The sequence below is a fragment of the Mus caroli genome, unplaced genomic scaffold, assembly GCF_978045245.1.
Source record: "Mus caroli unplaced genomic scaffold, Mus_caroli_1 scaffold_3, whole genome shotgun sequence".
Taxonomy (NCBI): Eukaryota; Metazoa; Chordata; class Mammalia; order Rodentia; family Muridae; genus Mus; species Mus caroli.
In genome coordinates, this window is record NW_028227258.1 from 130,960,731 (window position 1) to 130,987,872 (window position 27,142).

Here is a 27,142-nt window from a genome sequence, read left to right on the forward strand (position 1 = left end):
ACATGACTTTTATGTATACAAATAGTTTGTGGCTAATTTTATTGCAATATCTTTATTGCAGTATTCACTTGCATTCCAGTGGCTTTGAACCAAACCCACAGTGTCTGAGGCATATCTGTAATTAAAATTAAGTAAAAATGTAAATCCCATTTTTCAGCAGCATTAGCCACATGTCAAACACGTAATAGCCCCATACACTTAGCGGCAGCCATGTTGGACAGCATGTAAAATTTTTCATCATCCTAGAATTGTTGTTCTGGAGCCCACACCACTGTGCTGCCTGGACTCATATCTCACCCTTGTCCTTAGGAGCTGCAGGTTTTCCAGCCTGTACCTGAACTGCTCTATATCTCGGCTTCTTCATCTCCAATTTGAGAGTAACTGAAAACAAACTCTTCCCTCGGGTTGTTGGAAGAAAGAGAGAAACAGAGAGAGAGAGAGAGAGAGAGAGAGAGAGAGAGAACCCACAAGAGTGTGCATATATGCATGTGTGTGTGCTCGTGTGTGTGTGTGCTCGTGTGTGTGTGTGTGTGTGCTCGTGTGTGTGTGTGTGTGTGTGTGTGTGTGTGTGTGTGTCCCACCCAAGCCAAAGCTATTCTCTAGCTGAACACTACCTAAGACATAGGCAGCATCTGGCACATAGAAGTCAACAAATACGTCTACCTTAGATGATTACATATAAAAGATGAAGAGTTGGGGACTCTTTTAAGTACTGAGGTTTGCATTTTAGATGTGTCACCACTAACTTCTCTGAGTTTAGCCTCACCAAAAGACAGTCTCTTCTGGTCCATCTCAACCCTTCATCTTGCAACAGAATATGAAACCCAGGTTCTAGAACAATAGAGATGTTTTAGTCCTATAATGTGTCTTAAGAGCTTTCTGGGGGCTGGTGAGATGGCTCAGTGGGTAAGAGCACCCGACTGCTCTTCCGAAGGTCCAGAGTTCAAATCCCAGCAACCACATGGTGGCTCACAACCATCCGTAACGAGATCTGGCGCCCTCTTCTGGAGTGTCTGAAGACAGCTACAGTGTACTTACATGTAATAAATAAATAAATCTTAAAAAAAAAAAAAAAAAAAAAAAAGCTTTCTGACCTGTTTCGGTTTGGAGATTTCAAACTAAATGAATGGAAGAGACCTGGACCTAAACCCCAGGCAGGAAGAACTGAATTCACAGGTCTTGTGTGTGCCAGCAAAATGCATTAAGCCTTTCCAAGACCAGGCTCCAAATGAGGAGGCTTCTTTGTTGGAATGTTTTAGTTCTCAAAATACAAGATACAGTTTCCCATGTCCCCCTTCCCACTCCTTTGGACCTAGAAAAACTGCTTCTGGCAAAAAGAGGGTCAGGAGCTCATGTGTGCCTTTGATTGCAGTGCACAGTAATGTGAGCTCATGTGAGCTGGCTGTCCACAGGAGTCTGCATAGTCTTGTTGTATAGAAGAAGCACAATAGAGCAGGAACCTGGTTGTTTGGTTTGGCAAGGACACTTCCACCTGCAGCCTCAGCTTCACTCTTTGCATAGTCAGGAGGATGGGTTGGGGCTTTAGGTTGTGGTTTTAGCAAAGCTATTCCAAGCATCATGGAAAATAATTAGATGCAGGTATACCCTCTGAACTGGCTGGTTTTGTGTGACAACTTGACACAAGCTGGAGTTATCACAGAGAAAGGAGCCTCCCTTGACGAAATGCCTCCATAAGATCCAGCTGTAAGGCATTTTCTCAATTAGTGATCAAGGAGGGTAGAGCCCACTGTGGGTGGTGCCATCACTGGGCTGGTAGTCTTGGGTTCTATAAAAAGCAAGCTGAGCAAGCCAGAGGATGCAAGCCAGTAAGTAATATCCCTCCATGGCCTCTGCATCAGCTCCTGCTTCCTGACCTGCTTGAGTTCCAGTCCTGACATCCTTCGGTGATGAACAGCAACATGGAAGTGTAAGCTGAATAAATCCTTTCCTCCCCAACTTGCTTCTTGATCATGATGTTTTGTGCAGAAATAGAAACCCTGACTAAGACACCCTCTGCATACTCACATGATTCCATATACTGCAGACACCATAGTGAGAACTGGAAGCAAGCCAACAGTGAGGCACTTCTGGAGAAGGGATTCTTCCTACATTTGGTTTTAAAAAATGACATGAGGTCACAATCACCTTGCACAGGGACTTGCACACACAACCATGGCCTTCACATCTCTGAAATGAAATCTGAATCTTAGGAAGTAAATGAGAGAGTCAGAGAAGAGAGTTGAGATGAGAGAGATGAGAACCAAATAGAAGCAACTGATGCCTTCAAAAAAGGGAAGTCGTGGCAGAGAGTGGGGAGCCATGGGGGTGAAGGTGTGGAGACCAGAACTGAAAGTGTGGCAATGCCTGAAGGCTGTGGTGTCTGGAGGGCATGGTCACTTATTTGTCCTATATCCTATGGAGGAGAGCTAGAATTCTTAGACTGCTCAATGAATTTACACAAATTAGTTATCTTTGGAGACATCAACATGAAGAGAAAGAAAATCAAGCTTTAAGACACTAAAGCCAAGGGGCTGGGGTAAATTCTCTCCTCCCGGTGGCACTGTGGACCTGGACTTCATACAGCAATGGAGAGCCCAGACCCTAAGCCAGCCTGCCAAGATGGAGATGCATGCAAGCATTACTCCATAATCAGGAAATTCAAATATCCTCTGGGGTCACAGCCAGGAGCAGGAACATGTGTGTTGCTCTTGGAGCCATCTGTGATTTGGTTTTAAATGAAATACAGATGTCTCTCTGCTTACTGTAGAGATGCATCTCAGTGGGCCTTTCATAAGCTGGAAATGGTCAAAAACTCACTAAACACATCAAACCTACTGAACTAAATAGTGTAACTTTGCAAGACAGAATACCAGAGTACCAGGCTATTTATGTGCAATTGATCATGTGTTTATCACTGAATGTGATAAACCCAGGAGAATGTCAAAATTCAGGGTCATGAGTGTCAACTTTGTATCATCTTAAAGCCAGAAACCACGCTAAACTAGAGGTTACACTCTTTTTCATTTTATAGGAATTTATACCAACCACAGAAGACACGAGTATATGAATCCCTCCTGATCCCACCACCATAGCTCCCCACTTTTAACACTGCGGCGCCTTTTGAAGAAAGGAGTGGAGCTGGCTCATACTTTATGGCCAAGTCCCATGCCCTTGGTTGTAGTTGTTTCCATATCATATATCTTGAGGGATTTTTTTTTACTAAATGTTACTTAGAATAATATTTGGGGGTGCTAGTTGGGGTTTCTACTGCTGTGAAGAAACACCATGACCACAGCAACTCATAGAAAAGAAAACATTTACTTGGGACTGGCTTTCAGCCCAAATGTTTAGACCATTGTCATCATGGCAGGAAGCATGGCAGCATGCAGACAGATATGGTACTAAAGAGGTAGCTAAGAATTCTACATCCAGTTGGGCAACGGTAAGATGCAAGTGTCACAGTAGACCTGGTTGAGCATCTGAGATCTCAAAGCCTACATCCAGTGAGACATACTTTATCCAATAAGGCCACACCTACTCCAACAGGAACACGCCTTCTAATAGTGCTGCTCCCTATGAATCTATGGGGGCCATTTTCTTTCAAACCACCACAGAGCAGTATATTCACGTGTGATTAAAACATTTGTGTGAAGATCAAAGGACAACCTAGGGTGTTACTCCTCATTTTCTGCCTTACTGAGAATGTTTCTTGTTACTCACCAGTGTATATGTCAGACTAGCTAGTCCATGGATTTCTGGGGGGTTCTCCTGTCTCTATCTCCCTTCTCTCAAAGACTCTAAGAGCTAGAAATAAATAGCTTCCCTGAAATGCAATGTACGTTTTAGTTCTTCAAAAATATATTAAATCTCCAAACTGTCAAAGCTTCCTGCTATTTTCTCCCAGATGAAAAAGAATGAAGCAAGCTACAGGTTTGTAAAATGCCTTCTCCTACACACTGAATAAATCAAATGATTTATCAGGTTCTTACCACAAAGTTTGGGTAAAAGCCCAAAGTTTCCAAGGCTCTGTGTGAGACTTCTACTCAAAACTGTAATTCTAAATTTAGCTAAATTATAATATTTTAATATTAAATGTTTTTATATTGTAATCCTGTGTAGATTTATTCAGGCTTCTTTTGACTTAATGAATATAAAGGAATAAAAGTCATATAGAGATAATTCATTTATAATTAGGCATAATTGTTTCCAGATAATTGTATTTCTCAAAAGGATTTGTGGAAGCCAAAGAAAAGAGAATTTTTTTTCACTTGTACGATTTGGGATTTGAACCAGATGACTTCTACTGTTCTGTGCTCTCTGACTTGATGCAGAGAGTAGTTAGAAAAAGCACCAGTCTTACATTGCAAAAGATGTTTCAAAATAACAGAGACGGTCATAAACTTCTATAGGGGAGTATGTCTTTTATGAGGAAAAAGTTGTGCTCAATACTCCATTGTGTACCATAGGAAAAAACAGTCACGTGGAAAAACAAAGGTTTTCCATTTACCTCCTTTGCATGAGTTCCTGCTCTAGTCACTGGAGATGTAACAAGGGATGTGCCTTCAATTCACAGTCTATAGGAAGGAGGCAGATAATAAAAACAGACTCTTAAATAAGTGTCAAAACAGGATAATTTACTTAAAATGAAGAAGTAGGTAGATAGAAGAAAGGATGGATAAATGGATGGGTGGATGGATGGATGAATACAAGACAAAATGATAGATGATAGATTAGATAACTAAATGATAAATATATAGATAGGTAGATAGATAGATAGATAGATAGATAGATAGATAGATAGATAGATAGATAATAGATGAAAGATAGAATGATAATAGATAGATGGTTAATGATTGATAGATGATGGATGGTTGATTTATACATACATACATACATACATACATACGTACGTACATATGTATGTACATACATAAATACATAGATAAATAGAGTGATAGATAATAGAGAACAGAATACCAGACCACTTTTAGCTTAGGTAGAGTTTAAATCACTACAAAAAATAAAATAAAATAAAATAAAATAAAATAAAATAAAATATGTCAGCAGAAGTTGAAATACTGAGAACCATGCAAACACCCAGAGCAAGTTATTCCAGAGACAAGAAATAAGACTCAGGGGGCTGAAGATATGGCTCAGTGGTTAAAAGCACTGACTGCTCTTCCAAAGGTCCTGACTTTAATTCCCAGCAACCACAAGGTGGCTCACAACCATCAATAATGGGATCTGATGCCCTCTTCTGGCATGCAGGTGAATGTGGAGATTGAGCACAAATATACATAAAATAAATAAATCTTAATTTAAAAATCTTTTAAAAAGAAAGAAGGTTCAGTACATGTTAGAAACAGGAGTTCTCTGTGGTTAAACCAAGAGAGGAACTCAGAAAGGAAGCAGACACCAAACTATGTAGTGCCCTGGAGGCCATCATGGGAACTTTAGTTTTTTTGTGCTTGCAATATGAAATCAGTGGAGACACTTAAGAAGAGATCTTAGCCCTTGGGTACTTGACAATCTACACAAGACAAAGAATGTATATTGAGCAGGAAGTTCCATAGGAAATCAGAGAAGTGTGAGGCTGGATTCAACAGTGGGAAAAGAAAACATAAAAGGACAACGAAGCAGGAGAGAGCATTGGAGCCCCAAAGGGAGACCTGCTAGCATCACACTGGATGGTCACCATAGGGAGACCTGAGACCTGCTAGGGTCACACTGGATGGTCACCTCACACAAGGGCCACTGTGTTCTCATGTCTTTATCTTTGCACCTTGGGCACACAATGCCAGGTGCTTCATGAATATTTATAGAAACCCACTGAGCCCAGTAAAGTAAACAGTGTGTATGGAGACCAGTAGAAAACAGGAGCAGAGGGGTTGGGCAGGGAAGAGCCAGGCTTTGTTGAGAATTGAAAGTTCACAGGGAGCATAAATAATTTAAGATTCATTTATCTGTTCATTGTTGGATCACACACACAAAAACACACACACAGAAACTGGATCTGTCTCATTGAAATTATCAGACTTCATTCAAGCACTGGCTCTAGAATTCTAGGTTTTTAAATCTTATTTGATTTTTTTGAAAGTAGTAGAAGGACTCTCAAAAAAGAAAGGTGATTAGCCTCAGAAACTGCAACATCCAAAGTATCTACAGTAAACAGAAAGAACAAAAGTCTGTTTCCAGTGTGAACTCCAAACCCAGAGGCACAAAGTCAGCCATCCACATTGCAGTTGTTGGCTGGGAAGGAGCTTGTATTTAGAGTCCTCAGGCTGTGCAGCCACAGGGATGTATCTACTTAGGGGTTTTCCCCAGCATCCACGGGGAAGTCATCTGGCTAATATCTTGAACAAATACATTTACAAGAACCCTGCCTGAGCTGTGTCCTCTTGACTCAGAAAAGAATTCTCATCAAGACCACATCACTGTTGGCTCTGTCACCTCCCTTCCTTTGGCTCCTATAAGGAACCAGAAACCCGCTGAGCTCAGGAAAGCAAACAGTGCATGCTGGGAAATATTGGGGATTTCAAGTGGGTTTTGCTTTGTTTAAGCAGCACTGGGAGCTGGGAAGATAGCTCAGTTGGTAAACTGCTTTCCACAAACGCTAAAGGATCTGAACTTGATTCCATAGCACCCACACAATGACAATAACAAAAAATGCTTGGCGTGGTGACACATAAGCCTAGCACTGGGAAAGCAGACAGGTGGGTCCCAGACGTTTAGTGTCCAGCCAGCTAGCCTACTTGCAAGTTCCAAGCTTCAGTCCAATAAGAGACCTTGTTTAAAACAAAACAAAATAAAAACACAACATGGCTAGCATTTGAGGAGTGGTGGCTGACAATGTCCTCTAGCCTATGGCATATGTCACTTTCAGGGTGACCTCTGTCCTGCACAGGCTCACTTGACCTTTGAACTAGTAGCCCTTTCTTCTTTTCCTTCCAGAAACAGTGTTTGGTGACACTCAGAATGATCCGGAATTTGAGATGTTGCCATAAACTAACCTAGCCTCTAACAAAACTAGATTTGCCCAAACCTATGTTCATAGAATGGTCCTTCTTTACAACTAAGACAGATAGGAAAACATCAAAATCTGCTTACAGTGTGTGCCAAGGCAAACTTCAAGGGGTCCACGCTGCCATATCCGAAGTCCCCGTGACATTGTCTGAAGGTAAAAATCATGGCAGATTCCATCATTCCTCTCTTATCAAAGAGCAGAAGGCTATCGTGACAACGTTGAAGAACCAAGCACATTTGCAGGAAGCTAACTAAATATGAAACTGAACTAGGTAATAAAATGAGAAAGGGAGTCAGCACATGGCCAACTGGGTGAATGGATGCCCCACTTCCTTAGGCCTGACACGAGAGTAGTGTCACAAAGGGAAAGGAAATACTGTGCCATGCACCTTCCCGAGCAAGGAGCAGGAGGGAATAAAATAGTCTGCATAGGCCGGGGACTTGCCACTATCTGCTGTGTAGTCTCAGTGAGTCACCTCACCTCCAAACTCTTGGAACAGCTTTGTCAACATGCCTGACGGGTACTTTTTAGAGAGGATTTTGTTTAGTTAAGGGCAAAGTTTTGGAGAAAATAGAGAAAGGCTGAGCTGGTTCTGTTTTACGCAGCGGGAGGAGAGAGGAGATTCGTGGAAGTAAAAGAAGCCCAGGAAAAGAGTGGTCCTTTTGCATGTCGAATACAAAGCTCTCCCATGTCCCCATAGAAGCTCATGTCCTATCAAAGGGATTTGTAACTGCTGCTTTATATAATAAGGGGAGTTTGCAGAGCTGGTAAGTCAGAGAGAGAGCTTGAGGTGGGCTGATCGAGTGGCCGTGATATACACACAAGGGCCTTATAAGAAAGGGGCGGAGCTGGCTGTGACGGACCCTGACAGTCATCACTGTGCCTATGAGAATGAAACTGGAGGATTCAGGGTGGTACAGGCTAGCCTGGGCTACTTCTGAGAGCTGGAGATCCAGTTTAGTAGAATGACATTTCCTAGGTGTGCTCAGTGCCCTGAGTCAGTCACTGAGTGAGGAAGAAGGGGAGGGAGGAGAAGAAGAGAGGTGCAGGAAGATTGGAGAGGAGTTGCTGTGCTGTTGGCTTTGACAGTGGAAGGACCACAAGAAGCACAGGTGACCGCTAAGTGCTCCAAGCTGGAAACGCGAAGGAGACAGACTGCCTGTAGACTCCTGAAGACTCAGAACTGTCAACCGACAGCCCTGGACTGTTTTAAATCATGGACTACGACTGAGCGTTAAGAGGGAGCTCACAGACTGGGTTCCGTTGGGTTTGTGATAGCATTTCTCAGTGATGTCTCATAGCTTTCTGTAAAGTACACTCTTCCTCGGTGTCTTAGGAGTCCAGTTGGTGTTTCTGACTTGGTGTGAGGACGTGATGAGATGGGCATGCAGCCCAAGTAGATATAAACTGGCTTCTGGAGCTCAGCGAGATTGAAGTGACACATGGGGTAAAGGTGTGATCTGAACAGCTCTCTAACACAAACATGGAGGGTCGGTGGTATTGAGTCCATGCTGAAAGGCCAAAGAAGCTGTGGTCAGATAGCTGGAGATTCTGTCACAAAGAGAAAGAAAAGGGGGAGGGAGGGAGGGAGGGAGGAGGGAGGGAGGGAAGAAGAGGTCTGAAGGAGGGAAAGGGAGGGGAGGGGAGGGTGGGGCGAGGCGAGGCAAGGAAAAGGTAGAAGGAGAGGGAATTGGGGGACAAAGAGGAGCCATGTGGTGAAGCCACCTAGCAAGAAGCCGGGTGTAAGAAGTGGATCCAGCCACACACACAGCAGGGGCTGCTGGGATCAAACACTCACCTTCTCACCCACTCTCCTGAGCTCCTGCTGGCTCTCCCTCTTATTGATCAATCCAGCCAGACAGCAAGGAAGTTTTTGATAGGTTCAGTCCTAACCTGCTTTCCAGCTGTCAGGCCAATGAGAGGGTCCAGAGGACAAACAGAGCCTGTGGCCCTGGAGCCCTTTGTGTAAATTTATGGTTCTCTACATCTTATGGTAATTGATGTGCATCATAACTATTTTTAACTACATAATAGGACTTCGCTAAACACTTCTGCAACACTATTCTAATATAAATTCCTAAATTCATTACACTAGAATGTAAGATCAAGTGACTTCCTGTGTGGTTTGTCTTTTCTAAAAAGGGTCTTCCAGGGAAATGGGAGACATTGCTCATTTCTGGATTCGAGCTACCATCTGCACAGTGACTAACACATGATGTGTAAGCGCTCTAAGCCCCTGGAGCTGGTATCACTGGGAGGGGAAGGTGATGTCAGGCTCAGGCTGTGGCAGGGATGTGTGACCCAGCAGAGGCCTGAACCCTGGGGCAGGAGGGAGAGCTGGGGTGGGGAGAGAGAGTGGTATCAGACTGTCAGGCGTCTAAGGAGACTGCAGCCCCTCACTGCCAAAAGGCTAGATCTCTAACCAAGCTTCTTGCTTCTCCTAAAAGATGCCAGAGTTTCTCCTGAAACATTAAGATAACCTCGTCCACCCTAGAGTACTGATGAACAGGGCAGAATGGGAAACCCATAAGTAGAAATACTGTCCCAGGACACAAAGATTACCTGTCCCCAGAAGTACCCCAACCCCCAGCCCCACCCTCACCCTCACCCTTTGAGAATTAGTTACTTCGAGCAAACAGAGGTAGGTTAGCTGGGTTTTGTTTTGTTGTGCTGAGTGTCTGTAGGCTTTTAGTTAAAGCTAGCCATTAAAGGAAGTCAGTCTTTACATATTTATGGGATTCCTTGTTGATGCTCAGGAGTGAGCACAGCCGGCTCTCTTTGAGCTTGGAGGTCCTCTACAGACAGGTTTCTGTTAACACCTGGGATGTGGTTTGTGGGGGTTAGAGGGGCAGGAATTCGAAAGAAAAATACAGACATGGCGGCATACACTGCACCTATAATCCCAGGGCTTGGGAGTGAAGACAGTCGGCTATCCTCAGTTTATATGATGACTTTGAAGCCAGCCTGTGCTACATGAGACCTAATTGTAAAAGTAAGTTAATAAATAAAACAAAGAAAAATCCATTACTGTGCCCCGTGAATAGTCAAGGCTACATCTGTCACATCTTCCTTCAGAAGAGCACTGTGACTCTCTTAGAGAATCCATCCCACCCACCAACTTAGAGCTTCGTCACATGACATTTTTAGCTAGAGTGTCATTGAAAATGCCAGAGGAGGCCAGAAGAGCCATATCTCATTTCCAGGAAACAGGACATGTCACGTGCAGATGTTTCCTTCAGTCTGACTCCTGGTATAACATGACTTTGGGGTGCGGGCTTAGAGTCTAGATTTGTTCAAAACCACAGTTCTGAATAGATTCCCAGCAGGAGACAAGAGGCAGTGTGTAATCTATTCAAATCTGGAGCTGTTTGTTATCACTGCAGACTTTGATTAATCAATCAGTAACTTTTAGAAACAGAGAAAGAAACTAAAAGGACTGAACAGGAGGCTGAAATGGTACCAGCTCTTCCACAGAGCTGCCACAGCAAGAACTCTTGCTATACATTCAAATCCCCTTTAAAGGGATTCCAAGCAAAACAAAGTCAGTTGTTTCTGAGATTCTGTGAACAATATGATGTGTACATTGTTAAATAATATGGTAGATGATCAGAAAAACTTTTCATGTAAGTTTGATGAATTAAGCACCTAGCAAAGGCATATTAGGAATATTGATAGTTAGAAAATCAGGAACCCCAGCACTGAAGCCAATTGTACATTCAGATGACCCTGTCAGGCACCAACATAGCATAATTTAGGAGGGGCTTGTTCATATTCATACTTATGAGTGCACATGTGCATGCATCCATAGGCAAACACACACACACAAACACACACACACACAGCCAGAGTAATCAAAAATATCTCTCCTATAGTCTAGCAATGCGGCATACAACTTCAATACCAGTGCGTGGGAAGCAGAGGAGTCAGGGAGATCTCTGTTGGTTTGAGGCCAGTCTAGTCTACGTGAGTTCCAAGCCAGCCAAAGGCTACATCGTGAGACCCTGTCTCAAAAAAACAAAATAGATAACAACAACAAAATTCTCCTTACCATTCTCTTGTAGACCAAAGAAAACATCCACCATAATAAGCTTTGGTGTGCCCAATATGAACATAACTGTCTTAAAGTTGTAACTTATGGGGCTGCTGAGATGGCTCAGCAGTAAGAACACTGGGTGCTTTTCTAGAGGTCCTGAGTTCAATTCCCAGCACCCACATATTGACTCATGACCACTTACAAGGGAATTTGACGAAGAGGGGAATGCCCTCTTCTGGCATGCAGGTGTACATGCAGCAGAGCACTCATACATTATAGGAAGGAAGGAAGAGAAGGAGGGAGGGAGGGGGAGGAAAGAAGGAAGGCAGAGATAAAATTAAAAAAGAGATACGACTCTGTAAAACAAAAGTTATGATACATGAGGATGTACGTTTGGTCACAGAATATATTAAGGATGTGTAGTCTAGGGAAAGGTCCAAAAGATGTCATTTGCCTTCTAAAACTTGAAGGTATATCCAAGAAACAGATTATCCCTTATCTTTACAGCTACAGAATGAAATACTGTCAACAATAGAAGAAAGTAGAACTCAAGCCCGCTGTGTACTAGGGCATCATTGGTGGGGCTAAGCAGACCATAAGAGTCTGATACAGCAACCCTTTATCTGGCCACCCAATGCAGTCATAGCAACCAAGAGGCAAGTCTCTCTACAGCTGGGATAAAATCAAAGAACCACAGATGGTGGGAGTGTCAGGGAAAGATAAGCAACCAAAGCAAAGCTCTCAGTATAGAACCTACTACCAGGGTGGCTGACGGAGCCATGGTGCCACAAGTACCAAGGTCGGAAGGGACCATGATTTCAGAGTCAGAATGATAATGCAGGGGGATCTGCCATGTCCTAAGCACCCACAGAAGTGTTTGCATGTTGGGTGGTAAGAGCCAAGGCCATGGGAAGACAAATGGAGGTGTTTCTCCATTTTTAGTGGGCATCAGAGCCAGGTGGGTACCTACTGGGGCTTCTGGGGTTTTATGTACTGAAACAAAAGATTGAGCAGAGATGTGTGAGTTACACCAAAAACAAGACTAATTGATTATTATGAAAGAATTTCCTTCCAAGATAGGAAGTGGAACAGAACCAATAGGCTAGACACCCCATAGCACCCGGTCCTGTGGGTTGGGCCCTCATAGGTCGCTGTTTACCTGGACTTTACCTATTGCATGTGGATCTTGATGGGGAAGACTCTCCAGTCTTCCTATCTGCCAATGACTTCTTCCATATGGTAATTTTAAATCACATGTATTTAGTGTGTGTATGTGTGTGTGTGTGTGTGTGTGTGTGTGTGGTGCATGTATCACAGCACATGTGAGGAAGTCAGAACTTATGGGGGTCAGTTTTTTCCTACTAGTGGGTGAGTCTTCAGATGTGACAGCCATTTTGTGGCCATCCTGTGACCTCACTCTCCACCTTAATCTCTTGCCATGATGAAAAAACAAACGTAAGGGGTGAGAAAGCTGGTTTCTGCAGGTGTGGCTGCACAAGGCTACTTGAGTCCCTTGAGTAAATAGCATGGTGTGCAGTCTACAACCAGGAGAAACCTGGGAAGCTTCTACAGAAAACATACTGAGTGAGGCCTGGGAGGCAGGCCAAGGGCTCTCAGAGAGCACCCTGGGGAGGGCAGCATGGGAGTGAGGTCTGAGAGGGGACAAAGGGAGCACCAGGAGCCACGGCAGATGACAGTTGACAATATGCATCATCACCAAAGGCATCATGCCTTTCTTCTGCTCTTCACCCCAGCTGCGAACTAGGTACCAACACTGTCCTGTTCTAGAGATGTCAGAGCTGGATGGCAAAGCTGAAATGTGAAGCCTTAGGTTGCACCATTTGTCAGGAGCCAGAACCTCCGCCCCTTGGAGAGTCTGTGAGGCTGGAAGGTTAGCCCTAGACCCGGAGATACAGAGGTGCAAGGGGCCTCAGAAGGGGTCTTTAGACCTGCAGGCACTAAGCAGTGCTTACCAAACCAGGCAGCTTTCCCTCCCAACTGTAATACCATGTGGCTTGAGGAAATTGCTGGAAGTTTTCTGTCTGTAATAGCTGTACTAGGCAAGCCACTTGAAGAGGTAGCCTCTGTCACCAGTGATTCCCTGTTACCCAGATGTGCCCCCAACGACTGTCATGAAAGGATTTACATAAACCCTCCCATTTGGGAGAATTGGGTTTTGGCTGTTTACTGTTTTGTTAGTTTACATTTTCTTTCTCTCTTAGCCACTAAACTTACCTATAACCTCTTTATCAAGTAAGCTTCGGATCCATAATCATTTTTGTCCTGAAACAAACCTGCTTTTCCCATCATCTGACTTGGAGCCACAAACAGGCAAACACAGGAGGAAAACCAGAATGACTCCTCCCCAGGCGCGGCACGCCTTAGTTATAGCTGTGAAGTATTTTGAGAACAGTAATTCAAGTGCTAGAGAAAGCACAACATGCCTTTATTGCTCATCTTGGAAGGACCACAGCAGGGAAGCTTCAAAAAAAAAAAAAACAACAACAACTCTCTCTGATTAGCATAATCTGTGCTTAATGAATATGGATATTCAATAGTCACCTAAAAGCTCACTTCCTTTTGTACATTTTGTTCTCTCCTACCAAGAAAGGAAATATCCCTAAACCCCTGTTTGTAACAAGAAAGCATGAGCTCAGAGCAATTGCCTGAAGGGAATTAAGCCAGGAAGAAATTCTTGCCACCTTCACCCTTTGTTCTAGTTAATTATCCACATTTTTGTTACAATTTCTTGTAACCAAGAGTATGGCATGCAAATAGAGGCTGTTGCCTCCCTGATGAGCCTGGTCTGTTTCTCTAATGTTCTTTTGACAGTGTCTGATACAGGGCTGACAAGACAATTGTACTTTGCCTTCCAGTATCTCGCTGTAGCAGCTGTATCCCACTCACTCTACACTGTGTAAAGTCCTTTACACACTTTATACACCATAGCCTTTACACTTCTGTCCAGCCCACTACTAACAAAAGGACTGATAATTCTCCAACGAAATGTAGTATGCTGACTGGACAGCCACCAAGGTAACAGGGTAACAGCATCGGCATGGCTTAGAAAGTCCCTTTCTAGAGCAGCATCAACAGAGGTTCTCAACCTGTGGGTCTCGACCTTTTCAGGGTCAACCCTTTCATAGGGGTCGTCGAAGGCCATCAGAAAACACAGCTCTTTCTATTATTGCTCATAACCATAGCAAAAATCCCACTTATGAAGCAGCAGCAAAAATAATTTTATGATGGGGGGGGGTGTCACCACAACATGAGGAACTATATTAAAGGGTCACAGCAGTAGGAAGGTTGAGAGTGAAGAGTTTATTCACTTCAAGGCAGAAGCAGGCTGAGCAGATTCTAGTACTCCCTACAGCCTGGGGAAAGGGGGCGTGGGAGGTCTGCTTGGGAAGAGTTCTTTTGTAATTAGGGAAAGTTTCCTTGTTTGCAATTCCTTGGCGTGTACTTCACACTATTCGAAGGAAAACAGTCTGAATTGGGGGACTACAGTTCTGGAAGCTTAGTGACAGCCACCACACATGTCATTTCCACTGTGCAATCTCTGCCATGCAAGTAAGGGTTGTGCAAATGAGGGAAATCCTGGCTAGTTAAAGTTCAGGCCTGCTCAAAGCATGAGGTCACCTCTCAGTCACCTGACCCCGGACTGCTGCTCTGTGGTGTTAGGTTACAGCAGGATAGTCACTGCCTCAGCTATGCTTGTGAAACAAAGAGGGACTTGTTCCACCTCTGGGTCTCTTATTAATGGCCTTCCCTCCTTGCTAAACTTTTCATAGCAGCTGCAGTGGACGGGTAGAGAAGCCACGATCTCACTGTGCTCACTGAATGAGGTCATCCAGTGGCCCCATGCTGCCTTTACAGACAACCCCATACTGCAGGTCTTTCACCAGACTGGTTCCGGTGCATTTTCATCAGGTTATGTCAAGCACCCAGGCCCTGGCCCTGCAAGAGGATATGGAAGTAGTGTATAAACTGACCACATGAACACTCAAAAGTCTCATTAAGAGGAAAGTTTTTGTTGTATGATGGAGAGTCCAACAAGAGGCATCTGGAAGGGTCCAGAGCACAGAGACAAAGTTGTAAACCGAGCATGGTCAGCAGACTAGACATGGCTATGGGGGTGGGAGGAGAGGAGCGAAAGAGGTAAGACAAAAAAGAAGAGCAGGAATGGTGAACAGAGAAGGGAACACAGCCGAAATAGCGGAGTTATAAGGAGAAATGAGTAGCTGGGGGCAGGGTGGAGCCCATGAGCTGGAGATGGTTAGAGTAGGGAGCAGGATGAGAAGACCACAGATGCTGACATGGGCTCTGAAATGTGTAACGTGTGCTCGTGAGACTGAGGGAATCCTGGAGGCCAGCATGAGCTTTGATAACACTAGTAGGAACCACAGACAGGCATTGGTCCCTCCTGCCAGTCAGCAGGAAATGGCTTCTTTGGTTGAGGTGAACTGGCTTCACAAGTTCCTGAGGAATGCTGGCTTGTGTCCAGAACTTGGACCTGACCGAGAAGGAGCACAATACAGACACCAGACTCCAGGAGTAAATTAAACCGGAAGGGATGTCACCCCAGTCCTGTGAACTAAGCTAGCACATTTCACCTGACTCCTAATTAGCCGATGCCTGCAAAGCCTTCGGGAAGAGATAAGCACAACATTAAGTGCTAAGTAGTATTAATTAATAATGTTAGCAGGCTGGGTGTCATGACACAGCTGCGGTCAGGACAGGGTTGCAGGGGAACTGCCAGCCTCAACAGCAGCCACACTACCTAGCAACACCCTGATTCAAAATGAGTAACACTTGTGGGTTACGTCAGCAGGAACTTTGTGTAAATAGACCAGGCTCACCAGTGCAGTGCTCTGAATCAATGTTTCATAGACTTCAAAGTTTCTTTCCAGAATCTTATAAAGTTCTGAATTCCCAAGAAAGTGGCCTAAAGAAATGCACAGTGGGCGGGGCTCTCCTACGTCAATATTCTGTATCAAACATCAATGAAGAAAATGCCCACAGACCTGCCTATAAGCTAATCTTTTAAGTATAAATTGTATTTACAAATTTTTTATTTTAATATTATTTATTTATTTATTTTATTGATATGAGTACATTATCGCTGTCTTCAGACACACTAGAAGAGGGCATCAGATCCCATTACAGATGGTTGTGAGCCACCATGTGGTTGCTGGGAATTGAACTAGGGACCTCTGGAAGAGCACTCAGTGCTCTTAACTGCTGAGCCATCTCTCCAGCCACAAGCTACTCTAATGGAGGCATTTTCTCAATTAAAGTGGCCTCTTCCCAGATGACCCAATTTGTGTCAAGATGACCAAAACAGCTAACATATTGAGTGAACACTCGATGAATATATGCTCATTCTCAACTGCCAGCTCCTAGAAAGGGGCTGCATGTGAGCATGGTGAAGCCACGAGCAACATGTGTGGGAACCTCTTCCAGAGATGTGTGACACCATCCTCTGTATTTCCACTCTTAGCCATACCCCCGCCCCAAATGTCATTAGAAGTCTTCACCATATAACCCTCCAAAGCACACAAAACATTTTCTGTTTTATTTGAAAGCCAAATTCAAAGCAGCCCCATGTGTGGCATGCTCATCATTAAGAAACTTAGATCTAATTTTACATTCTATTGTTTTTTACAAATAAAAATATCGTGTTCACAAAAAAAGAAAGAAAGAAAGAAAGAGAAAAAGAAAAAGAAAAAGAAAAGAAAAAGAAAAAGAAAAAGAAAAAGAAAAAGAAAAAGAAAAAGAAAAAGAAAAAGAAAAAGAAAAAGAAAAAGAAAAAGAAAGCCCTGCATCACAGATCAAATCTTGCCAGTGCCAAGTAAGAAGTAGGTAGGAGTTGAGGCAGCTGAGTGCTTCCTTTGACCCAGTTATTGTCCTCAGCTCCTTATATGCCTGCTCTGACCTACATTAACACCAAGCAGATGACTTTGCTACTGGAGTTGTAGAGGCAGAGCCTAGCTCCTGGTAGACCTAATGAAATAGGTTCATCCACCTGTCCTCCATAGGTATGGTGGATTGAATGAGAAATGTCCCTCATAGAGAGGCTCATGTATTTGAGCATTTGATTCCCAGCTAGTGGTGCTATGTGGGAGGACCATGGAACTTGTAGGAGGTGGAGCCTTGTTGGAGGGAGTACATCAATAGGCTCTGAGATGTTATAACCTTGCCCTGCTTCCTGTCAGGTGATTCCATCAGCTTCCTGTCTGTGACTGAAAGCATACTCAACCAGTTTCCTGCTGCCATGCTTTCTTTGCCTGATGCCAAACCTCCCCACCATGATAGACTCTCCCCTCTGAAACCAAAAGCCAAAGAAAACCCTCTCTTCCTTAGAAGGCCTTTTTACCTGCCCCTGAACTCTAAGACTGAATAGAGCATGGAGAGAGCAGACAGCTTACACTCAGTGCTAGAATAAGCCCGGCTCTGAGATGATTGTGAGACACAGGGCAAGCTTCCGGCGGTCATATAGGAAGGGACTGGGAAGGGAGAACACATGTTGTAAACACAAAGGACAGTCTCTTTCCTGTTCGTGGTGGCATGCCAAATGTGTCTCCAAGTTATGGTTTGTTCCCACAGTTCTTATCTTCTTTCTTGTATTTCTCTTGCAGACGTTTGTGCCCAAGACCAGGCTGCTGTGTCTTCCACTGGGCCTTTCATAAAAGGACAAGCACTAATTGCTCCATGAGTTCCAGGATCATCCGCTAAGGCTCCCATAGTCCTTTCTATCAGCAAACCTTCACTGCAACCCTACTGTTAAAGATGAGTGGCTTTCTGGCCTCACTGGACCCGAGGCGGGTACAGTGGGGGGCCGCCTGGTATGCAATGCACTCTCGGATCCTGCGCACCAAACCGGTGGAGTCCATGCTGGAGGGAACTGGGACCACCTCGGCGCATGGTACCAAGCTAGCCCAGGTGCTCACCACTGTAGACCTCATCTCTCTTGGAGTCGGCAGCTGTGTGGGCACTGGCATGTATGTGGTGTCTGGCCTGGTGGCCAAGGAGATGGCAGGGCCTGGGGTCATCGTGTCCTTCATCATTGCTGCTGTTGCATCTATATTATCAGGTATGTGTCCAGGGAAGGGGGTCCCGCAGCAAGGTTATTCACTGCCCTGAGTGCTCGCCCCACTCTTGTAGAGTATTTATTGTTATTTTATTTATATTTTTATATATTATTTATTTATATATTTTTATTTATATTTTTATGTAATGTGCCTGAGGACAATTTGTGCAATTCAGTTCTGTCCTGCCACCATGGTTCTGGGGAACCCATGCTGACAGTATGATCGACAGACACCCTTCCCCTACACCATCTCCCCAGCCCTTTTTAGAATAGTAAGTATCGAGCTGTACCTGGGGGAAGTGAAACAGCTTGTCTGCTTTTTTCGTCTCCAACACTAGGTAGATAGGAGACTAGGTTTTGACCTGGTTGTAAAAGCTTCCATTTTCTGTGGTTTTCAATACAAGCAACTATTCTGGTACCCACCCTTCTGATCTCTCAGCTTCTTACTCTCTGTTGTGCTCTAGTTACTCTGTAACACGTAGGGTTTTTTTTTAATGAACTATGCTAAATCTGGCTAGTCACCAGCATTAGTGGTCTCTCCCACCCCCCATAGCCAGTCCCAAGCGGCTGTCTTGCCCTGGTTCCCTCTGCCAGCCTGCTGCCAAGCCTTTCCAGTCAAAAACCCCTGCTCCCAAGCTAGCTCTCTCATCTCTGCTTGCCAAGCTGACCAAACAGTTGAAATGCCTGGAGCCACCGCTAGCACTTCCCAGGCTATCCACCCCTGTGGCTGGACTGCAGAAAGCCAGCTACTGCTAGCTCAGATTCCCTTAGCCCCGTGAAATGATAACATTAAAGACTTACAATATACCAGCCAGATTTATAAGGATAAATCTCCTACCCCAAAATGCCTGTGCAAAGAACACAAAACTCAACTGATATAAATACAAGCCTCACACCTAGATTGGGCAAATGTACCCTACACTGCTCTATCACCCATCTGTGAAATCCCTAGCTACGTGTGACTCTTTCGAGCCACGTGGTTCTGGTTCATCTTCATCTCCTTCTCCTTCCATCTTCTCTCTCTGCCTTTGTCTCGTCTGACCCTTCTCTTTCTATTCTGCCTGGAAGATCCCGCCTCCATGTCCCAGTGATTAGCTTCCTGTCGTCTTTATCAGCCAATCAAATAACTAGGGGAAATTCCCCTATGTTCCTCTGTTTCAGTTTGAACTCTCCTTTTCCTTGGAAGATGGGGAGAAACAGAACACACAACTAGTGTAGAATAATAGTAAAGGCTGTTCAGCAAGTCAACTGCTCTGACATCACTGGGATTTGATGAGCCTCAAGATGGCAATGGGAAACAAGGAGAAGGAAGCCAAGCACAGAGATTTAGTGATGTTGTAGAGATAAAAGATTGCCTGCCTCAGGGAACCCATCACCTACAGGGAGCTCAGCAGCCACTGCTCTCCAGACCCAGGGTCAAACAACCCTTTCAAAGGCAGGACGCTGAGACCTACATGTTGACGATTTGTGACATTGCCTTCCTTCCTTCCTTTCCTTCTTTTTCTCTAGAGCTGTGGGCCACGGTATCTTCCCAGAGTGCCAGAGTTAGGTCAACAGAAAACAAGAAGGGAGGGAGGGAGGGAGGGAGGGAGGGAGGGAGGGAGGGAGGGAAAAAAAAGAAAAGAGAGAGAGGAGGGGAGGGGAGGGGAGGGGAGGGGAGGGGAGGGGAGGGGAGGGGAGGGGAGGGGAGGGGAGGGGAGGGGAGGGGAGGGGAGGGGAGGGGAGGGGAGGGGAGGGGAGGGGAGGGGAGGGGAGAGAGAGGGTTTGTTCTAATATAGGACAGGCGCTCAGTGACTTGTGCTCAGCATCACAAGAAAAGCCCTATAGTACCTTTCTTCCCTATTAAATATTAATATTTATTCTTCATCCATGAAGGAACAAGATAAACTACAAACTAACAAGTATACTGGCTCTTATCTGACCGTTTTCATTTAGTAAGAAAAGATCCACCAGGACCCATCCTCGCCATTAGCTCTTCATATTCCCCTGACCTGGAATCACCCTTTCTTCTGCATGAAAACTCTAATAAACTGGGTTTATGCAGACTAAAGGACTTCTGTCCCTTTAAACTGAAATAAAGTTTTCACATGAACGAATTATCTGACTACTTGAAACTAGCAAGGTGATTGCAATTCTTCCCAAGTTTTATTAACAGAAATTACTCATCACAGACTTATAGTTCTAAAAGGGTTATCATTATAGACATGACTAGAGATGATCAAAGAGACAGCATCTTGCTAGGGGGATATCCTAGTTGATGATGCTGTAATAGAATACCTTAACCAGAAGTGACTCAAGATAGAGCGGGTTTATCTCAGTTCACAGTCCAGAATTGTGGGTTAAGTCCCAGTGACAGAAGCGTGAAACAGCGGGCCACAGACAGGCAGGAACAGGGAAGGGCTGAAGCACTGATGACCACGTGCCTGCTTGGTAGTGTTCAGCAGGGTTGCTCTTCTCTAGTCTTAAATAATTCAGGACCCTCTCTCAAGGAGATGCTGTACAGCCACGGTGGGCTGGGTCTTCTCACATCAAATAATTTAGTAAAGACAATCTCCCATGGACACGCCCATAAACCAACCCAATGTAGACAATCTCTCACTAAGACTCTTCCCAGGTGATATGGGGACACCGGACAGCCACCTAAGGTGCCTCCCAGTTAATGAGTACTGTACAGTTTTCCCAGACCCCATTCTAGCTGGCTACAGTCCCCAGGCTGAGGTGATTGCTGTATGCAAATCATTCTTCACAGGAAGCCATTGCATCCTGGGAGCACTGAGCCCGGCCTCAAGTTCCCCCAGTCAGTATTATGTTGGAGGCAGTTTGCACCAGTGTTTGCAGCACTGGGAGGCCACACCTCTTTCCAACTTTACAGTGACATCAAATTGTAGACCTGAGGCGGGACTTGTGTTTCCACTGTTGTTTGTTTGCCTTGGAGTTGGTTGTTAAGCATTCCCAGCCTACTCCTGGCTCAGCTCCACTACAGCTGCCACCCAGCAGCTTGTCCCCGACACTGCACCAGGCTCCAGAAGATAAACGCCTGCCTCTCCCCCTCTCTCCAGATGGTCCCAGCCATAGCACCTCTCATCGCTCAGTGACTGACTCATCCCCCTGCTGGGTCCAGCCACGATCCTTCAGAGCCTCAGCCAGAGCCCAAACCAAAATAGCTTGTGCCGATATTATCAGATTTACAGTGGGTCTCTCCAGCCAAGTTGGCATGGCTCTGCTCTTTCTCTTTGGTCACAAATGTCCCTTCCCTGATGGTCATCCCCCCCCCATCCCCATGTCACTTAGAGTTTAACCAACCTTTCCCTTCTCCACACCACAATAGACCAGTTCCTTTCCATTCCCACCCTTGTTAATATTTGTCTCTCCTCCTCTCTTGGCTGTAATTAAAAGCCCACTCAGCACCAGGAAGCCCAGTCTCTACCTTGTATGTTTATCTCCAGCAATAAGTACTGCTGGGTGATAAGTATGGAGTACAGAGGATGTTGGCACAACCGAATTCACCTTGTCCCAAGCAGAGAGAAAAGAACAATGAGATGAAGGACGCTTGCACAGGAGAACCAAACTGCGCGTGTGCAGAACTCGGGGTGGGGGTGGGAGGTGACTTGTCTAGGAGAAATGTCACAGCCACACCCACTGTTTTGCATGCTAACAAAAATTAGTGACGATAAGTGAAAACAGAAAAGTGGTAAGATCAGTTGTAACTGCAGATTTCAATGAAATCAGGGAAATACTGGAATAAAAACAGTAACAAAGTGCAGTTAAAGGCAGGAGGTGACGTCAGAGAGGGACTATGTGTGAAATCTGAAGTGGTATGTAACCAGTAAGGCTGAGTTTGGACGTGGAACCTGGTTAAACTGCTAACTAGCTGGGAGACTTAAGGCAAACACTGTAACTTCTCTGAGTCTTAGTTTCCCCACTGTGGAAATAAAAATATCTTCTTTGTTGCTGTGAGATCTAAAAGAGATATCTACCAAGTACCAATACAATGCCCAGCACACAGCACTAAATAAATTGTTTTGTGTCAAACTCTATTGTAGGCACCTGCTGTAATATATAGTATTTCTATTATTCTATTTTCATTTTTTAACTAAATGCCAGAATCTAGCTAATGTATAAAGAAAAGGAAAAGGTTATTTTACAGTTTGGGGTTGGTGGGGGGGGGGGAGGTTCAAGGGCACAACACAGGCTACATGAAATCTTGTCTCAATTTTTTTCTATATATTCTAGATGGAAATGTTTCATTACATGTGTGGTTTTGTTTAGACAGAGTCTTACTATATAGCCTTGACAGTTCTGGAACTCATGATGCAGACTAGGCTGGCCTTGAACTCATAGAGCTACCTGCCTTTGCATCCCAAAGTGTTGTGATTCAAAGTGCAAGCAGTCGTCACACCTGGCTTTACATGTGTAGCTTTGTAAATGTTTTCTCCTAGTTTGTGGCTCCTTCTTTAATTTCTGTCTATTTATATTTTAAAGTACTGATGTCCAAAGTATATGTCCTGCAATTCCAACTCAGCTGGGGCTGGATGGGGAGCCCTGGGGCTGGTATCTTCCTAAGATCCCCTAAGAGCATCTAACACACAGCTAGACTTGGAAACTTCCATGTAGTAGGAGGCACTATCTGCCACAGCTAGGACCCACATGGAGAGGAAGCTTGCTAACAGGAGTCTCTCATATAGCAGGCAGACTCTCTTCTAGGGAAATTTTTTTGACCATGTAGCTCTGTTCCCCATTCTACATAATCCTTCATGAAACATGAAACAAAAACGGGACTCTGAAGCTACTTTCTCTCCAACTGAACATGACCCACAGGTCCACTGACTTCCCCAGATCCTTTACCCAGCTCCACTCTGACGTGGTCACTGCCCTCTGGCCTGTCCCAGGTGGTGGACTATTTATCGGAGGAAACAGCTTGTACCTAACCTCTCACTTTTGTCTCTCACTTTTGTCCAATGGCCCCATCTGTTCTTTGATAACTCCACAGGCCCTGTGTCCTGCCAGGCCTGCAAAGCCCCTTTAATAGTATGTTTTGATAAAGAGCATCATTTTTTTTTCATCCTGGTTTTTACCTACAACTCTGTGGAGAGTGGGTGGAGGCAGGATGGCTTGTGTAGCTGCTCTAATTTACTTGGATGCAGATGAATCAAAGCCAAATCATTGTGCCCACAACTTTTGGCCATTCAAAGTCCCAAGAGACACTCATGAGCCCGAGGAGGGGAAAAGCATCCATTGTGGCACGGTTTTCCCCGAGTTTATGTATAGTTTCTTTTTAGTATAATTAAAACTGAACTCATGGGACTGGGGAGACAGCTCAGGCAATCAACCACTAACACATGCCAAGTTGAGGTTAGATGTCACTCTGTTGGCCTGGAGAAGTTCAATGACACAAGCAGATACATATTCCAGTCCCACAGTGGAGACACGATGAAGGTAAAAAACCAGATGTGCCAGGTGAAACGTGAGAGACTATGGAGCTCAGCGCTCTGAGCTCTGACAGTGAAAGCCAAAATGAAGCTTAGAATAGAGAGGGTCTGGATGGGTTAAGGACCATGAGCAAGAGGAGGACACACTCCGTCTGCCCATGAGAAGACAGGTAATGGATGAGTATTCTGAAATAGCAGGAGAATGATGGATTTGGCAACATAGTTCTGGTAGCAGAAAGTGAGCATCCAGATAGAAATCCAGCATAGAGGACCACACATAGCCCCTGTGAGAGCCATGTGGACACACAGGATGCTCACGTGTAGACACAGCATCCTTCCATCCTCACCTACCCACTGTGGGAGGCTGGCTCCGGTCAGAGCCGCAGACAGAAAGAACTTCCTCCTACAAGTGGCAAGGGTCTTTAGTAAGAACCAGAACTGAGACTGGAAACTGTAAGACCCAAAGTTCTGTCTTCTCAGGAGGCCACCTTTGGATCATGGAAGCCAGAAACCTTCTCACTAGAAATGGATTGATTACTTCATGCCAGTTCTCTGATCATTAAAAAAAAGATAATTAAAAACCCATCTCAGGCCATCAAGATGGCTCAGTAGGTAGACACCTGCCACCACTAAGCTTGATGGCCTGAGATTCATTCTTGGGACCCACATGGCAGAACGAGAGAACCAACTCCAACGAGTTGTCCTCTGATGTCCGTACAGCACCATGGCACACTCATGTTCCAAGAGAGACAGACAAACAGAGAGACAGACAGGTATATTCTTCTTAGCATGTTAGCATATGGCTTAGCATTAGACCCGGGCATCCATGTCTGACCTGTAGCACACAAGCCATGTGTGGCTGAGTGTAATAATGAATGTGTTCCAGCACAAGACAATAAACATGAGGTGGTTTTGCAATTCTTTTGTAACTCAATGATACAGTTCTTAAGCATAAACTTCGTACATGACAGCATTGTGATACAATGTCAAAGGTTGGACATACCTACATAATGGTGTGTAGTGTATGCCTCCTCTCAGCCTGAAGAGTTTTAGCTCCTCCGACCTGCCCTCAGGTGCACCTGTAGTGATGGGGGGAGGGGACACGAGGGAACATGGTGAGCCCTAATTGAGTGTCTGTCTTTCCAACCTTGCTGGCCTGCTCCAGAATCCATTCTTTCCCAGAGTTCTGATATGTCTCCTAGTAACTACAGGCTACATGGCTTCATAAACATATACAAATTCTAATGAGTTCTAATTTCATTTTTTTGCTACAACAAACCATTTTGCTCCTCCAGGGAAAAACGGACTGGGGGTAAACCAGGAGGACTGGTGCTCGGTGACCCCCTTCTCTGTTTCTCTTTACCGCACTCAGATGGGGAAAGTACACTTTTAAGAGAGCGGTAAGAAAATGCAAGAGCAGATGCATCCCTACCCTCAGAGCGAGGGCTGACCAGTTCTCCAAATTGTGTATTCTCCAAATACATAGCTGGAATCTTAATAAGGATAGCAGCCAGCCCAGCATGTGTGGGTCTCTGAAGGCTAAAGCAAGGTGAGACCCTTGCTGAATGTCAGCCTTTATTATTGCTGGTATGTCTATTGGACAAATGTTGTGCAGTGGATGCAATGCAACCTCCCACTGGGTGCATTAGTGGCTTCAGTTTATGATTATTATAGTAACTAAACTCTTGCAGATTTTTAATATGATATGCGTGGCATCATCTGTGTGATGATAACACAATAAAAAACAAACAAACAAATAAACAAACAAAACATTGCCAACAACAACAAAACTTCACACTGCTGAGATGGATTATTTGTGAAGGCACTTGCTCTCAAGCCTGAGGACCTGAGTCCCATCCCCGCTGAGAGTACAGAGTCAGTTCCCACAAATTGACCTCTGACTTCCACACACGTGAGCACACATGGAAGATAATTTTCAAGAACTCCACCAAATAATAATTTACATTATAATATTCATTTTACAGATAACAATGTTGAGGCTCAGATATGATAGGTGACTTCTATAGGACTACTTTGGCTCTGCTTGGCTGCTGGGGCCGTGGTGTGCAAGCAGGTGGAACAAGACTCACACTCCCAAACCACAAACCTCAGCCGCAAACCTAACAGGCAAGGAAGCCTCCCTGTTCTTGAGCTCTGAACGCAGCCCACAGCTCTCCCTGAGCTACTGATTAGAAGATCATTTTTGTGGGTCAAAACTTCTGTTTCGCTGGGTCATGAAAATAACTTGTAAGCTCGGTGTCTTCTATCACCTGTCAGCAGCAAAAAGAAAGGCACTTGAAGTTCACGGCACTCTGCTGTAGAGGCTTGATTGACAGCCTTGGAGGAAGGTTGTCAGTTACTGGTTCAGAGGAGCTATGTGTATCTCAGTAGAAACTTGTACATTTCTCAAATCGCTGATGGTGAAAACCAGTTTCCTTCAGGAAAACTTGGGCTCCTTTTACACCTTCCAAAGACCACAGTAGAGTGGACAGTCCAGTGGCAATGGGAAAGACAGACATACCCCTCACTCTGCACTCAGCATGATGAGAACTGCCACTGAACATAGATAGGAAAGAACTCTGAGACAGAGCAAGGGTTTAACATCTATGCAGAAAAGCAAGAGAGCATCTGTGAAGCAAGTCTGAACACTGCCAAAGCCAACCAGGCCTGGGCTGGAAGTCAGGACGCCCAAGACCTCACTCAGTTGTGCCCCTCGGCACCTCAGGGTCCCTGCACAGCCTACCACACCTCGAAGTCTGCTCCCTCCTCTATAAAATGAAAAGCTTGCAGTAGACTGCCTGTAGTGGGAGTGAGAATGAAATATAACCGAAGAAGGATGACACCTTAAAGAACAGAGTCCCTTGTTTCCCCACACGCAGACTCTCAGCCCCATCTATTCTGAGACATCTGGAGGCCATGTACAATTAGTCTGAGCACCTGAGACATCTCTGCAAGTCCTGCAAGCCCTGCTCTGTGCCTTACTCCTTATGTGATTTCAAATGTACTTAACCTAGAGCATCCCAAACAGGTGGGAAGTTAACAGCTGTGCCAGGGCATTAATCCCTTAGCCTTGGGGAGGCTGGGTATGGCAGGAACCCTGGATTAATCACCTCTATTTATAAACTGCTTTATTCTTTTATGTATACCTTCCTTTCCTCATCCACACAAATAACTTACAAACTAAAGTAACTTATAGACTAGAGTAATTCCTAGGAACCCATCTACATCTTGGATTCATCGTGTTTAAGTGACTATAATAATGGTTTCATTAACATAGCCATTTTGAAGATAATGACTACATATGCAAAGTGCTTAATGGAACCCATACACAGAACTACGGCCAGTAATATTCACATTCATTGTTATGATCACTCAAACCTGATGAAGTGAGGACCCTTCTTAATGCAAACAAGCTAGCTAGGATTTCATATCTGAAGCCACAAGTCTACCCCTAGCGAATAGATTAAAGAGGCAGGCTTCCTGTGCATGTGTCTGTAGGTAGACCTTGTACCAGACCTTGTTAGGCAAGCACATAGATCAGCAAGGCAGGGAACTACCAAATGACT

At 44.7% G+C, this 27,142-nt stretch overlaps 1 protein-coding gene across 2 annotated transcripts in view; it reads left to right on the forward strand.

Moving 5' to 3' along the window:
- Slc7a14 (solute carrier family 7 member 14) overlaps nucleotides 1-27,142 on the forward strand; it is a 105,850-nt gene that overhangs the window by 32,483 nt on the left and 46,225 nt on the right. For both annotated transcript variants that reach the window (XM_029474776.2, XM_021158661.3), the window contains exon 2: nucleotides 17,696-18,150. In XM_029474776.2, coding sequence (XP_029330636.1) covers nucleotides 17,847-18,150 — 304 coding nt within the window. In that variant the 5' untranslated portion in view covers nucleotides 17,696-17,846. The remainder of the gene's footprint in view (nucleotides 1-17,695; nucleotides 18,151-27,142) is intronic.